Source organism: Neomonachus schauinslandi, chromosome 8, assembly GCF_002201575.2.
Source record: "Neomonachus schauinslandi chromosome 8, ASM220157v2, whole genome shotgun sequence".
NCBI classification, from domain to species: domain Eukaryota; kingdom Metazoa; phylum Chordata; class Mammalia; order Carnivora; family Phocidae; genus Neomonachus; species Neomonachus schauinslandi.
In genome coordinates, this window is record NC_058410.1 from 115643184 (window position 1) to 115659068 (window position 15885).

The 15885-nt window shown below is 54.1% G+C and overlaps 1 protein-coding gene across 1 annotated transcript; it reads left to right on the forward strand.

Moving 5' to 3' along the window:
• The first annotated feature begins 3314 nt into the window (after positions 1 to 3314).
• MLN (motilin) lies at positions 3315 to 12173 on the forward strand. Its single transcript, XM_021684583.1, has 5 exons — positions 3315 to 3320; positions 5907 to 6030; positions 7838 to 7954; positions 11122 to 11230; positions 12012 to 12173. Exons 2-5 carry the CDS (start codon positions 5914 to 5916, stop codon positions 12017 to 12019), a joined length of 351 nt encoding a protein of 116 aa, XP_021540258.1. The 5' UTR covers positions 3315 to 3320; positions 5907 to 5913; the 3' UTR covers positions 12020 to 12173.
• The last annotated feature ends 3712 nt before the right edge of the window (positions 12174 to 15885 follow it).

The following is a 15885-nucleotide window of genomic DNA, read 5'->3' on the forward strand; positions in this document are numbered from 1 at the left end:
CCGATTTGCCTTTCTTCCAGACCAAACTGCAGATATCACACTGTGCCACTGCAAATTGCTTGGATCAGAAGTACTGAATCAGAGGAGAGCTCCAGGATAATGCTATTCACGCCCAGAAAATTGATCCCGGATTATTTACTGTTTCCAGCACCTCCCTTTTCCCCATTTCTCATCATGGGCCTGTCTCAGGTCCCCAGGTTCCTATCATTTCTCAGACAGAGTGTCTCTGGACCAGAGCCCGGACTGGCTCAGCAGAGGCAGGGCACTGGTCTCAGAGGGCTGGTGTAGAGGGGTGTTGGGGAGAGGCTTTGAATTTCCCCTTGTGCATGGCAGACGACATGGCCCACCACCCGCAGTCCTCCCCAGGTCCAGGTCTGGCCTCTCCAAACCCGAGAACACACCAGAACAACCTGTGGTTATCGCAGTTGGTCCGTTCAGACTGGGTCATGCTCAGATACCTTGCAGGGGGCTGACTTAGGAGAAAGTGGCAGATTTGTAGAATTTCTACAGGGCACTATTAAGGGCCTTCCCCAGCTGGAAACATCCACGTGCTCACTCATCAAACATCAAGTGGCAAAAAAGCACAGTGGACTCTGAAGCCAGGCCGTTTTAATAGCTGTGACCTTGGGCCCATTGTTTCACCTGTTTTCCCACCTGTAAAATGGAATAACATCTGCACCAGCCTTGGAGTGTTGTGCGATTTTAAAAAGCTGATATGCAGGATGTCTGGCTGTTATTTTTTACATATCAAGCACCTTCCATGCTCCAGATGCCGTTGAGGCCAAGGGTAAGCAAACTTTTTCTAGAAGTCCCAAATAATAAATATTTTCAGCTTTGTGGGTCTTAATGCCTCTGTCCAACTATTTGACTCTCTTGTAGCTCCAAAGCAGCCACAGACAATAAACAAATGAATGAGAGTGGCCGTGTTCCAATAAAACCTTATTTATGGGCGCAGGAATTTGAATTTCGTATAAATTCACATGTCATCCGTATTCTTCTTCTTCTGATTTTTTAAATTATTAAAAAATGGAAAAACTACTCTTAGCTCACAAGCTGGATTTGGCCCACGGGCCATAGTGGCCCTGCCCCTGGTCTATGTGTTAGAGATGCAGGTACCGACCTGTCCCCGCCACCCTCCCCCCAATAGGAGTCCATGGTGCCGATGGAGCCTCCTGGAGCCTGGGAAGGCGGGGAGCTCCTTCACTGCCCTCATGCAACCTTGCCCCCACCAAGGTCTGTGACCACATCTTAAAAGCCGCTCTTGCATCCTGGGGCGGGGTGGGCAGTGGCATCTCAGTTCCAAGCCCCGGCATTTCAAGTTCTAATTTCTCTGGGCTAAATCTCAAAGACTGCCGAGACCCAGGACACGTGCCTAACAACAGTTGGTGATCCAGCGATCCAGCATGCTGGGGGAGGTCTGACCTGGCGCTGGAGTGGAATGCAGAGACCCTGCCGGCAGGAAGCCTTGCTTCCCCTGATTTAGAGGTTATGTGGGTTGGGTTTGAAGCATGGCAAACACTTGTTTCTTTCTGAAGGGAAAAGCCACAGCAGACTAAAGGACTGACGGGGGAGGGGTTCCTGGACCAGAAGCAATCCCCATCTGGATGTCTGGAGCAGCCTCTCTGGAAGATGCTCCTGGCCAGCAAGGTTCACCTGGGGAAATGGCCTCTGCTGGCCCAGACCCTCTGGACCTCACACTCAGCCTGCCCCCACCTCCTAGCCTCTCCTCTTCACCCTGCCCGGATGACTGTCCCTCACCCCTCATGACTTTCCAGTATGATGCATTTGTCATAAAAGCCCCTTCAGGGCACCAAGAGGGCCCCAATTTCTCCCTCCATCAAATCCAAATCCTTCTGCTTGCTTGCTAAGGACCCCCCCGCCTCAGACCCCGGAATGACCCTCTCCCAACCCGCACAGGGGACCTACTGTGACTCCCCCATCTTGTACCATCCTTTGCACACCTGTATATGCCCTGCACCCCAGAAGCCCCCACTCCCGCCCACTGCCACATCTGGCCACGTCCAGCCTTGACCCTGGTATAAAGAGACCTTGGGGGCGCCTGGCTGGCTCAGTCAGTAGAGCATGCAACTCTTGATCTCAGAGTAGTGAGTTTGAGCCCCACGCTGGGGGTAGAGCTTGCTTAAGAAAAAAGAGAGACAGACCTTGCAGTGGTGTCACAGAGGAGCTATTTAATTGTGCCTTAGTTTCCTTATCTGTAAAATGGGCGACATAAGAGCACCAACGTCATGGCATTGCCAAGGCTTAATTAGAACCTGCGCATCAAGCATTTCCCTGAGTGGTGTCAGAGGTGCCACCATGTTTTCCAGAAATGGGAGCAGCAAACCCTGTCTGACTCCAGATTACATTCCCCTCTTCCCTCTTTAAATCTTTCAACTTACCATTTGAATGACACAATACCATGAACTGTTCCTAGGTAAGGCGTCTCATCATCCCATTTAGGCTACAAACCTATAAACCTTCTGTACCACATGCCTTACACAGTTCCTTGGCTCCCATGGAACCCCTGGTGCTCCACAGCCCGGGTCTGGACGCCAGTTTCTTTTCAGTAATCGATTGAAACTGCCACACACTGCTGAGCCCTTTCTTTCTTTTGTGAGGGGCTTCGGGGGGAAGGTTGAAGACAAGTTATCTTTGCAATACAGCGCTCTCTTTGGCGGGCCAGCAAGAATCCGATCGCTAAAGAGCTGGCCTGGAGACGCTCAACAACATCATATATTTAAGTACCAAAGAAGAAAGGGCTTTGGTTAAAATGAATCTCCGAGCGGCAGCTGAGTTCTTTTGTTTTGTTTTGTTTTTAAGATTTTATTTATTTATTTGTCTGAGAGTGAGCACAAGCAGGGGTAGTGGGAGAGGGAGAGGGAGAAGTAGACTCCCCCATGAGCAGGGAGCCCAATGCGGGGCTCGATCCCAGGACCCCGGGATCATGACCCGAGCCGAAGGCAGATGCTTAACGACTGAGCCACCCAGACGTCCCCGGCAGCTGAGTTGTAAGTGGACCGGAGAGTGCCATCTGGGTGGGAGTTGGCCTCCACCAAATCCTGACTGTCGCCCGAGGCAAAGGTTCCAGGAAGGCCCCAGAAGTCCACACGTGGCCGGCCCTGCCAGCTGTTTCCATGAGCTTCAAGAATCCAGGCTCCCCACCCAGAGCCCCCAAGGTGTGGCCAAAGGTTAATGGGCTCCCAAGGGAGGGCCGGAGGGCCCATCAGACCAGCCGGATACCAGATATAAAGACCGGTCCAATCAGCCAGATACCAGAGGACAAGGAGAGACTGACTCCGTCCCACTCAGACCGTGCTGCTGTGAGTAGACATAGAAGGCGGGGGGCGGTGTTCCACATGAGCCCCAGGGCAGAACAATGGTGTGAGCAGAGCCAGCCCAGTCCAGAGATCTCCCCTGTGTCCCCCCTGCCACCTTCCAATACTTCGCTAGGCTTCAGACTGAAAGCACTGAGCTGATTTCCAGAGTAGCGGGTTAAAGCCACACACAGTGTGAGCAAAAGCAGGACTGCCCCGAGGTACGGGAGCTGGAGGGAGGAGAAAGTGGGTACAATTCCTGGCAAAAGAGAGGCTGTCTGGGGTGCGTGGTGCCCTTGACTGCAGGCCAGAAACCCAAGCCAGAGCTCAGCGTGGACACAGGACCCCACGTGGCACGGAGGCTTCGCTCTGGAAAGTTAACGGTAAAGCTAGGGAGATTGCGTGACGAGGCCAGACTCACCAGGGCCGGGGCTACTGTGGGAGGGGAGGGAGGAGATAGGCGCCCCCTCATCCAGAGCTGATGGCTTGAAGGCTGGAGCCCCATCCCTGGAGATGGAAAAGGGAAGTCAGTATCTCATCACACAGTGAAAAGCTCTCCCACTCCGAGCTCCCAGGAACACAAATGAATGTAGGTGACATGCCAACTGCCAGTTGGATCAAGAAAATGAGCAGCAATTGGATTTTGCCTTTTTTTATTTAAAGTTTTTATTGATTCTTACGGAGGGAATTAAATGAGAACACCAGAATGAAAAGGGCTCTGTAGCATCTCCGTGAAGGAAACGGGACGCCATAAATGTGACACATCCATGTCCACTGGGAGGAAAGTTGGGGCCCCACAGACTCCATAGGGAAAGGATAGGAACAGAGAGGGAGAATAGTGATTGGGAGCCCTCCATCCCCACCCATCCTCTGGTCTGCTCCAGATGCTCCCGCGGTCCCGGACAGGGACTCGGCTTCCCCAGAGGTTGCCTTCAGTGGGTGGGCGGTCTTCTGACCCTACTAGGAATTTGCTGGCATGTAGCTGGCATGGGAGGCTTTGGCTGTGTGGGCTCTCACATTCTTTCTCATGGAGTGTTAGCCAGATGGAGAGAGAAAGTAGGATGGGGACAGGAGGATCAAAAGAAGGCAGAGGGAGTGTCCTGCTTAGTAGAGGTGGCTTCAGATGACTGAGGAGAAGGGTCCTGGAGGAGAGGCGGGGATGCAAACCCATAGCCTTGAACAACTCTCTCCAGAGGGGTAATTGGGGTGGGACCTGCAGAGAAGCTTGGAGGCCAGTCCATGGCAGGACCCTCTCCTGCCAACAGAATCCAGGCTGCCCTAGGGCTGTGGGAGCCCCGAGCTGACTCCCCGAAGCTCTTTATCTACAACCCTATAATCACCCCCACACCCCTTGCCCCAGCGGCTGCCCCTGATCTCCTCTCCTTGCTCTGGGGCCTGGCCCCTGCTCTCAGCAGTCCACTCAACACAGGAATGTTGGGGCCCAGATAGCATTCCGCAGGCTGCCCCCTGCCATGCCCTTCTCCACCTTCTGTGGGCAGGGGGCCAAGCAGCAGGCCTCAGAAGCCAGCCTTCCAGCCCCAACCACCTTTGAATGAGTCTCCTCACCTGTCTAGGTCTCCTCCCCTCCCCAGATTGCACCTGCTCCCAGGTGAGTGTGCGGATCATGTGGGAGAGGGCTTGGAAGGGGGCACCGTGCACCAGGGTAAGGAATCAACCGAGGTTGGCGCCCTCCCCCAACCCCTGCCACAGGACCACACGGACCCAGCCCAGAGTCTGCTCAACTGAGCCCATTTCCTAAGCCTTCGCTCTCCTGGGGGCACCACGCCCACCTGTTTCCTGGCAGGTGTCTGCGGCCCCCCTTCCTGCCACCAATCCAGACACACCCACTTCCTGGGACCCAGGAGGTACCACGCATGCAAGCAGGCACCCCCAGCACTCACGGCATTCTGCAGCGGGGGGGGGGGGGGTTTGCAGGGAACGGATGTGCTCCCTGTTGTTTCTAGACGACAAACAGGCAGCTAACTGGAGCTCAGGAGAGTCTCGTTCCAGAGTTCTAGAGCCAGTGCTGGCCCCCAGAGGGGTGGAAACCCCACTCCCAGCTCTTGGATGCTGTTCCCTGCTGAAATTTTCCATTTAGCTCTGCCTCCTTCTGGGCAGAGAGTTCCAGCCCCTTCCTCTCCAGACCCAGGGTCTTTGCCTGGTGCTCTCAGGGAGAGCCAGGGTCATCTGGGCCTTGGCCCATCCCTTTTGTCATCCTCATCAGCTCAGGGAGCAGGGAGGGCTCAATGGGGGCACAATTCTGTTGATAATCTAGTCTTTCTTCTGAGACATGGGGTCTTCCCCACTTCATAAGCCCCGCTGGCCCTGGAAGACCTCAGCTGTAACAAAGAGGGGGGCTCACATGTGGAATGCTTCTCCCCCAGCGTGTGGCAGGGGCCGGGCCGCCTCTCCCAGGTGCTCGCTCACCACCCCCCACCCCTGGCCCTGCGACAGAGAAGGGGCTCTGAGCTCCTCTGGTCAAGCCCCCACCCGGCCCATGTCAGGAGAGGCTAAGCGGCTTGCTCAAGGTCATAGCTACAGGCAGGGTGTGCACCCTAAACCTGACAACGAGAGCTTCTTGTCACTGTCCAGCTCCAGGATGGTGTCCCGGAAGGCTGTGGCGGTTCTGCTGGTGGTGCACGTGGCTGCCATGCTGGCCTCCCAGACAGAAGCCTTTGTTCCCATCTTCACCCACAGCGAGCTCCAGAAGATTCGGGTAGGAACCCCCCCCCCGGCTGCCCGCCTCGCCCGTGTGGCCCAACTGACGCAAAGCCCTGCTCAGCACTCAGTTGGCCCTCGTCTCTCTAAGGCACAAGTGTCCCTTTGGTGAGCCCACGTTTAATCAGCTATGCCAGCCCCACTGAGGACAGCACAAAGGACCGGGACCCAAGCTAACCCCAGACTCCAGGTGTCTCCCTGCCACCTTCACTCCTCCCGAGCACCACTCAAAAGTGCCTTTTCCCGCCCCTGCCTGTCCTTCAGAGGAGATTTTCAATTAACAAGCCAATAAATATTTGCTGAGCATCTCTGCAGTACAAAGGGCCACCCTGGGTGAGAGGCCAGGCATACAAGGAGATCTAAGTACCTCCACCTTCAAGGAGCTGGCTCAGGAGCCAAGATACAAACACATGAAAAATTCACTAACAATAGAAAACAAGGGCGCTGTCAGAGGCAGGACATGATTAATTGCCCAGCAAGTGACGCTGATGGTAAGTGCTAAGTTCAGAGGAGGGAGAGGTCTCCGTGGGCTGGCGCATGTCGGCAGCCAACAGGGAAAGGGTGAGAGCAGAGCTGGGGGTCTTCAGAGAGAAGGAGGGGAACTCGGTGGGCCCAGAGTGGGAAAGAAGATGCTGCCCCATGGAGTGCTGGCCAGAGCCTCCTCCTCTTGAGAACCCAGAAGAAAACCAGTCAGTCTTAACAAAACTCAGGCGGCAGGGCCTCCAGAAAAGTAGACTGCCAGACCTGGTTCCCCTGCCTTCTACTTTAGATGTCAAGGGGTTCTGAGTATCTTGTGCAGATAGTTGATTCTCTCTAACCTGAGGTGATGAAGAGATGGGACTTTAGCATCCCACCTGTCTGAGACCAAGACTCCGCTAGGGACAAATCCACGAATCAGTTTTCTGGGAGGTTGCGTGGCCCCTGGACTTACATGCTCTGTGAGGCAGGCTGCCACAGACCCAGTGAGCAGAGGCAAGTCTGGCCCCAGCCCCCCTTCATGGAAATGTGGAGGGGATGAGGCAGGCTCCCTAAACACACTTCCTCCACCACCAGCTTCCTCCCCAGAGGAGACAGCCCATTGTTCTAGAATCACCACGTCTCAGGCAAGGCCCAGAGCTGAATCCCAAGCGTGCCATTAGAGAAACCAAAGGAATGAAGTGCGTCTGATCTCAGTGCCCTGGGACCCGGCAAGCAGGACACCACGTAAGATTTGGGGCAGAAAGAGTCAAACTCAGTAGAACATAAACTAGCAAAATGGCAACCAAAGGACACTTTGCATTAATCCACTCAGTGGTTTTGCTCCTCATAATTGCCAGGCACCAGGATTTTTATGAAGAAGCTGCAATCTCCTTCCTCCATAATTCATCTCCTTGTCTCACCTCTTATAAATCATATCCCAGGGACTCCAGTTTCTGGGCCACCCTATGGTGCCCTCGCAGGCTAGGCTGTCTTGCCACCCTCTTTATGGGCTCTCTGCTAAGAAAAACACATTTTCACACTTAATATGCATGAAGGGCAGCCATTATTTTCAGCATTTTAACTTAATTAACAGTAACAACCTGGGTGTGGTGTTGGAACGACAAAGGAATGGATTCTTCTGCAAGTTAACCTGTTGGTGGACAACTCGGAACCCTTTTGTGGCCATCGCATTTCCGGGACTCCTTGTTGTAGAGGGACCAGAGGAGAAGGAATTCTTTTGGCCTGTGGGAAGCTCAGGCCACTTAGGACCCTGGACAGAGACAGGCAAGTGCCATCTGGGCAGTTGAGAAACCGGGGTTTTGTTCGATTTTGTGCTCTGCCCTTAGGAAAAGGAGCGCAACAGAGGTCAAAAGAAGTCCCTGGTTTTACAGAAGAGGTCTGAGGAAGTGGGGCCTCTGGACCCTTTGGAGCCCACAGAGGAAGAAGAAAACCAAGTTATCAAGGTGAGCAGACAGGGTGACAATACAGAGAAACCTAGTCGGGGGGCGGGGAGTGGCTCCCCCAGCCAGCCACAGATTGTGCTAGGATAAAGCAGCGAACCAGATATTCAGGCAACAAGCCCCATCCTAGGAGAAAGGGAGACAGACACCAACAATGAGACAATAAACCATTTCAGGCACCAAATAAGGAGGGAGGATAGAGAATGATGGGGGCACTGCTTTGGCTGGAGGAGGGCTCAGGGAAGGCCTCTCAGAGGAAGCAACATTTATTTGATTTGAAACCAGAATGATGAGAAGGAGCCTCTCATGCGAAGAGCTAGACCAAGAACATTCCAGAAGAAAAAGTAAGTGCAAAGGCCTTGCTCAGGAAGCACATGGTAGGTGTGAGGCCCTCAAGGCCAGGGTGCGCCGGGAGAGGACAAGAGGTTGGCAGGGCCTGGTGGTCCAGGCAAGTTGTCTAGAAGGTCACTGGGGGTTCAAAGCAGGAAAGTGACCTGATCCGACTTAGGAAGATCTGAGCAGCACAAGTGGAGGCAGGAGACCAGTCCGGAGGCAGCTGCAGTCTCAGGGGGCAGGTGATGAGGGTGCCGGTTCTTCCCCCTAGCAAGGAACCTGGGAGACAACCACAGTGTCAAAACCCCCAGGTCAATGCTGGGTGAGGATGCGCAGACTGTCGTGGCGGGAGCCAACCTTGAGCTTATCCAGGGCAGCTCTTTAATTTCATAGACTCATTTATCCAGGCAGTAAGTACTTACTGAGCCCTAAGTGTGGAGCACGGTTCTGGGCCCTGGGGATAGAGTGGTGAACAAAACAGATAAATCCTCTGAGCTCATGGAGCTCACACTCCAGCGGGGAGCCAGTAATGAGATACCAGAAGGACCAGCAACAGACTACAAATAGGATGAATAAACAACCTTCATAGTGTGGCCAGTAGTGACAGGTGCCATGGAGGAAAATAAGACAGAGAGTGGAGATGGATGAGTTGCAATTTAAATAGAGTGGTCAGAGCAGGCTTCATGAGTACATGGTATTAGCACAGAGACCTGGAGACAGTGAGGCACTGAACCACAAAGATGTCTGGAGGAAGAGCATTCCAAACAGCAGGAGTCGTCAGTGCAAAGGCCCTGAGGCAGGAGTAGACCTAGTGCATTCTGGGAACAGTGAGGAAGCTGGAGTGGTTGGGGCAGAGGGAGTCAGAGAGAAAGTGGGAGGTGAGCCCAGACCGTGGACTCTGTAGGCTATTGTTTGGACTCTGCTTCCACTCTGCTGAGATGGGAGCCACTGGGGGCTTTGGAGCAGAGGAGGCACATGATCAGATTTACATTTTAAAAGAGTCTCCCCAGGGGCGCCTGGGTGGCTCAGTCCGTTAAGCATCCGACTCTTGATCTCAGCTCAGGTCTTGATCTCAGGGTCATGAGTTCAAGCCCCATGTTCAGGCCAGAGGACCTAGAAGGATAGGTTCGCCACTCATGGAGACGGTGAAGCCTCTGATTGGCTGTAGGATGGCAGGAGGAAGGTCAGGAGGTCAGACAGGACCTGTGAACCGTAAGACGCCTGGTGGGCAATCAGGTGGAGGTGTTGCCCAGGAAGGCAGATATAGACGACTGGCCTTCAGGAGAGCTTAGGGCTGGAGGCATCCATGTGGGAAGCATCAGCGATTAGCTGGAATTTCAAGCCAGGACCGGGTGAGATCCTGGACGGGGTGTGTGTGGATGGAGAAGAAAGGGGATCCCGGGACCGAGCGGGGGACACTTCCCTGGGAAGGGGAGTGGGGGGGGGAGACTGATAGGTAGAGAGAGTGAGGGCCTTGCCAGGGTGATACAGCAGTCTGAGCAACACTGAGCTGGACCCCAGGCCTCCCGCCTCCACTGGACACCTGCCAGGGTTCCTCCCACCCCCTCGGGTGGCCGCAGCATGCTGTCCAGAGACAGGGAGCTCAGTCATGGCCCAGAGAGGGACCTCGGGCTTAGGGGAATGTGCCTTCCCTTCCCACTCCTTGGGCTCCCCAGGAGGAGCTGGGAGTGACTGGCTCAGCTGGCAAAGGGGAGCTCGCCCGGAACTGCCCACTACCTGCACCCCAGGCAGTGTAAGGCACATGTTGCAGCCTGTGGAACATCTCAGGGAGGCTGTTCCTTCTCCCTAGAACAGGCTATACGGGTCAGGAGGTCCTTTCCAGATCATTCCCTCCGGCCTCTTCATTTTAAGGCGAGGACACTGATGTATAGAGAAAGGCATAGCACAAGCAAGGGGATGGCGAGGGCGGGGCTGGAGGCCGGAACCCACAGCAACCGGACCCGACCGGGGCCCTTCAGGCAGCCCCAGTCCATTTCCCAGCCAGGGAGCCCCTGGGACTCCTCCATCACAGCTCTCCAGACAGGCAGGGAGTCTCGGCTGGCGTGTGAACCAAGACCACTGAACCAGGGAGCTCTGGGGGTGACGGCAAGATCAGTCAGTACCCCCCCCAGTCCCCCGCCGGCTCAGCCACAACAACCTCTCTTGGTGACGAACCTCCGGATGGCTCCTCTGGGGTCTTGCCTGTGTTCCCACAGTACCAGAGAAAGTCTCGTCTGGTGGCACAGACCTTGGGAGTCAGGCCCCCTGGGTGTCACACCTTCTCCCTCTATTACTTAGAGGGAGTAGTAGACTTTGTGTGGCTTTGAGCAAGTTACTCTACCTCCTTGTCCTCAGGTTCCTCATCTGCAAAATGGGCACACCACTAGTCTCTACCTCATAGGATTATTGAGAGGCTTCATACACATAAAGCGTTTGGAATGATGCCCCGCTCTAAGGCTCCAGGTGCCAGCTAGCCTTATTCAGGAGGAGGGGGAGGGAGAGTTTCCTGCCACAGGAAAAGCCAGGGGGTTTCCTGCCGACCCCTCCCCTCCTGTCGCAGCTTCCCCACCAGGGGAGGTTTGTTGATTCTCCTCCCAGCAAGTCTTGGGTGACTTCCAGGATCCAGCCCCCTGGCTTGAGTTGGCGGGGGGGGAGCTGCCAGAATTCCCTGGCCGGCCCTGGAAGGCCAGAGGCTCCCGGAGGATTGATCGGGAAGAATGGGGCCGCCGCAGAGCTGTGTGGCTCCTGGCAGTCCCTCCTGCCACCTATAAGGCACCCAGGGGTTAATGGCGCTCTCCGTGTCTTTTCCTTCTTGTTAACTCTGCCTTATTTCACAGCTGACTGCTCCTGTGGAAATTGGAATGAAGATGAACTCCAGGCAGCTGGAAAAGTACCAGGCCGCCCTGGAAGGGCTGCTGAGTGAGGCGCTGCTGTCCACCCAGAACGGTAAGAGGAGGCGGGCGCCTCTGCGGCTGGGGCCTGGCCTCATCCACCCCGTGTTCATATTACAGGAGCGCATCTGAGAGCCGTTTGCGGACGGCGATTTGTTTTGCCACTTTGCACTTGAGAACATGAAGCTGTCTTCTCGGGAAAGGGTGCCCCTGTCTCTGAGGGGAGCCTCATCACAGAGGCTCTGATAGCTACTGGGGACCACAGAGGCCCCATTCCCCAGCCAGGGGCATCTCAAGGCCCTGCCCCAATGGCTCAGGCCCCTGTCCCGAACACCCTCCTGGCAGGAGGCCACAGCAACACACCCACCCCTGCCCTGCTCCAGATACATTCATTCCCTCCCCAAAACACCACCAGGCTGGGCGGTTCCTCTGAAGGGAACTCTGGAACCTTCTGGTCCCAAAAGTCTGCATTTTCTTCATCTGTTCTACAAACCCAAGTGCTGAGCTCCACTTGGCCTTGCCCGGTTCAAGGTCTGCCCAAGTAACTTGTGCAAAGCTAGGACTTGTCTGACAAACAGCCACTAATTACTTCTCATAGTCCCCAGGAGGAGAAGAGAGAGGCGGGGAGAAAGTGTTCGGGCTGGAAGAACCAGAGGTTAAATGACTCGTCCCAGGCTACAGAGAAAGCTAGAGGCAGAGCTTCCAGATGCCTGGCCAACCCTCCCCCTGGGGGTGCCCCCTCCTCCCTGGGTCCACAGGCAGGTTTAGAAGTCCGTTTCATAAGTGGACCTGCTGATGTTCCTGAGCTGCAAACCCCCTCTGCTTTTCCCCAGCAGATGAGTGACAGCCCGCTCCAGGTAGAAGGTGGATGAAAACCGGGAGCCCCCCTCCCACCCGAGGAAGGCCCCGAAATCTGCATGCCCCACAGCCGGGCTCCGAAGGAAAATGCTCTCTCCCAGGCAAGACCCCCTCCAGCAAATAAAGCAGGAAATCTACAGAAACGACTCTTTTATTTAATATTTTAATTTTTAAAGGTCAAACTCAGGTCATTCCATAAAGGGGGAAAAGAAATAAAGCTCAGAGGGAATTGGCCATAAATGGTGGTACGTACGGGAGCAAAACGTGTGCCTTTGATAAATTCCACGTTCAAATATGAAGTCAGACCCGCAGAACTGGAGGATTTGTGCCACTGAGGAAAGATGGCACTTTCTGGCCACACACCAGTCAGTGGCAGAGCAAGGACTAGAATTCCGGTCTCCTGAAGCCCGGTCTACTTTCTGTTTATTGGCAAGCTCGAGGTCTAATGGGCCAGAGAGTTGTAAGACTTCTGCACTCAACCCCTTGCTGAGTAACTTCCAGCTAGCCCTTTTACCTCAATGAGCCTTTGCAAACACAAGGTGGTAATATGTGCCTTGAGTTCGGGGGGGACAGGCACCAGCAAATCACTATTATTATTATCATCTTGTGACCACACGCTCCAGCATCCGCAGCAAAATTCGACAGCCAACCCACTTATTTCTGCCTTCTAAACAAAACTCGTTGGGAAATTTCATTCTAATTTAATTTTGCATTAATGAATGTTCATTTATTTATCAACCAGGGCCTTATAGGAACCACAGCTCCCTCTAGCCATAGGTTACCAGCAATTTGACATGCTGTCTCTTCGGCATTTCCACCCACCCCAACCATTGCGGGAGCTTAGCCACGGATTGTAGTTAGCGGAACAAGACGAGCCCAACCCTTAGAAAGGACGTTCCTTTGGGGTGCTCTGAGTGCTCCTGAGGGACACCCGAACCTTCCAAGGGACCCAGACCCTTCATGCCGCACAGTCACACAATTTCCCATGCGCGTATTGATCAGCCCAAGCGCAGCTGCAGGTTCCCGGGAAATGCTGCCAAGACACCCTGTAATGAATGGAGAGAGGGCTGCACAGCAGGGGTGGAAAAGGAGGAAGAACAGTGGGAAAGTCTACAAAGCATGCAGTTGGGAAGAACTGGATCCAAGACCCCTCCTCGCCCTTTGGAGCTCCGCCGTGCCATTCATGCCATTCCCCAGAACCCACTCCAAAAAGCAGACAAGCAAAATGCTCACTGTCTCTTTCTGGGCGGAAAACACAGCTTTTGTGTCTTTTCCTCACTCTCTGCTCAGATCTGTGGATACAGTGAGACTACCTTCCCCCATCACCAGAGGGGGGCGCTCACCTTACCCCCCCAAGGTCCCAGACTGCCCGAACCCCACCCCATGCCCACCACCCGGCTGGAGAATTTTCCTTAAGATCCTGGGGTTAGAGAGCAGCGTTGAAATAGGTACGAAGAAGGAAATGAGACCCCTAGGTGACTGTGCCCCAGGCGGTCTGCATTTCTGAAAATGGGAATTGGTTCCACAGCCACAGCACCTAGGTGGCAGGAGGGTGCTGGTCGTTCCGCAGAACAGCCCTGTTCAAAGCTCAGTGCTGCGCCCGGTTGTCCCTGACCCTCACCCAGTGGCCTCTGATGTGCTTCTCAGTAATGAGCCACAACAGGGACCCAGCCGCCACCTGCATGTGTATGCACAGTGCCCCAGCCGCCTGGTTAGATGTGTCGGCTCCTTTCTTCTCTCCTTTTCCTCCTGCCGCTGTTCAATTTCTCACAATCGGCTCAAATAATTCTTTTTCTCCAACGAGTTCCTCCAGTTTCCAGGACAGCAGACTCGATTGCTTCTTACAAGACATGCAGAGCCCTGGAAGAAATTAAAACTGGGGGCAGGGGGCGGGGGGCGGATAGTGTGAGCTGAGCCAAGACAAAAATGACCATATTTTCACAAAAGAGAAGGAAAGAGAGATCCACTCTTGGTTAAAGGTATCCACGGCCAGGACCGGGACCCAGCCAAGATCGGAGAGGGTAAAGTGCCCAGAGGAACCAGTCAGGTGAGGACAGCGAATCTTCCTCACATCTTACTGAGGTTTATCCAGCGAAATTGGCAAGAATCTGTCCAGAAAACTGGCAATTACAGAGAGTTACAGATTACCCCTCTTCGTTTGGAATGTACTTTATACTTAACAGGACCGCGGGTAATTATTGGGCAACCTGAACCTCGCTTCACAAGATGGAGATGATGAGGTATTTTCTCGGTAACCACATCAGTATGATTTTATAATTACTGAGCTGCATGGATTTGCCATGAAATTGAATAGTTAAAAGCAAAGAGTAATTGCCTGATATCTGTACTCTGTAATTTAGTATAATCTAATCATGGACAAAGCCCAAAAGAAAATGTTCTGAAAGCATTACATTTTTCTTCATACACAATTCGTTATTGACATCAGGGAATGTATTCCGTGCCTCTAAAGGAACTTTTACCCACAGATATCAAAGTGTGGCCGAAAGAATGAGTGTTTTGTTACATTTTCAGCTGATTGTGAAAAGCAGCCAACCTAACTGCTCATTATACCTGTTCTGGCATTTCTCTGTGACTCTATTTGCCCCCTCATTGACCTGGAGGGATGAAAGGTAGCTCTCCTCTGTCCCGGGGCACTGAGATAAGCCAGCCAGAAGCTGGACCGTGCTAGGGCCGTTCCAGCCAAAACCTGAGCCTAGATGGCAACCACTTTGTCCCCCACTTTTCAACCACACTCTCCCAGGGCCCCACCATCCCACAGCGTGACACCACCCACGATGTGGTTCCAAGGAAGCCCAGAGAGATGCATGAGGCTGGCGAGGGGGTGGATCAAGGACGAGGCCACAGTCCCCCAGCATCTCTAAGGACCTGATAAATGTGTGCAGGGCTTTTTGCAGGAGGAGGAGAATGGAACCCACTAAAAGATTTATGGTTGTTGTTATTATAAGGCTCTGCTGAGACAGAGGTCAGCAGGACGGCAGGCAGTGTGGCGGCCCTCTGGGAATCCAGAGCCTCCTTCTAGAGGCCCCTCACCTCTGCTAAATGTGTGGATGTGGTTACTAAGTAGATTTGGACACTGGAGCTTGTTTTTCCTCTTCTACCTTTAATAAATCAGCAAGACCGCCCGCAGTCTAAGCTGCTCACCTTAAAAAAAAACCTACAAGAAAGTGAGGAGAAAGCGGGGGGTGGGGGGTGGGGGGTAGCACGCAGGGCAGCCACTGACTTTGCAATATTGCCCTTTGCTTTAAAATATGCGTTCCCATACTCGACACAGGTGGCAAACTCGGAGAATGCGAGGAGCCTCAGGGGCAGCTCCCAGCGTGAGGCAATGTCACAGAGGGGCCCCATGGCTGAGCCCGCGGCGGGGAAGACACGAGGGGCAGGGAAGAAAGTGGGGGGTGCTCATGCGGAGGAACAGGAGCAGCAACAGGCAAGTAAAGGTGTCTTGGCAGACAGTGTGGATGGAGGGCCTTGGAGGGGTTATCAATCCACCGAAGGGGCACGACTGGAACAGACTGGAACAGGGAGCTCCAGAGGAAAATGCAAAGGCCCCAGACCTGAGAGGGACGATTGACTTGTGAGGGTTTTTCTGATTGACTTTTCTCAATCCGATGGGGAGGCTTCTTCCCCAGGGGGGGCAGGCGTCACGGGGGAGCACTGACTGGCAAACACGCTTCGAGGGGTGGCGCATGAGCCCAAAGGCCCGCTGGACCCAGCGAGACAAATCCAGCCACTGCTAGAAGCCCGTGGAGGCAGAGGGTGGACCACAGGGGGGCAGAAAGCCACAGCGGCCAACCCGATGGGTTCCAGGCTAGAGGGAAGACAACAGGCTTG

What these genes read in the sequence shown, in the direction of transcription:
- MLN (XM_021684583.1), top strand. Translation starts at nt 5,914, where the DNA reads ATGGTGTCCCGGAAGGCTGTGGCGGTTCTGCTGGTGGTGCACGTGGCT. An exon ending in GCGAGCTCCAGAAGATTCGG is followed by an intron (nt 6,031 to 7,837) that starts GTAGGAACCCCC and finishes CTCTGCCCTTAG; the next exon opens with GAAAAGGAGCGCAACAGAGG. An exon ending in AAGAAAACCAAGTTATCAAG is followed by an intron (nt 7,955 to 11,121) that starts GTGAGCAGACAG and finishes CTTATTTCACAG; the next exon opens with CTGACTGCTCCTGTGGAAAT.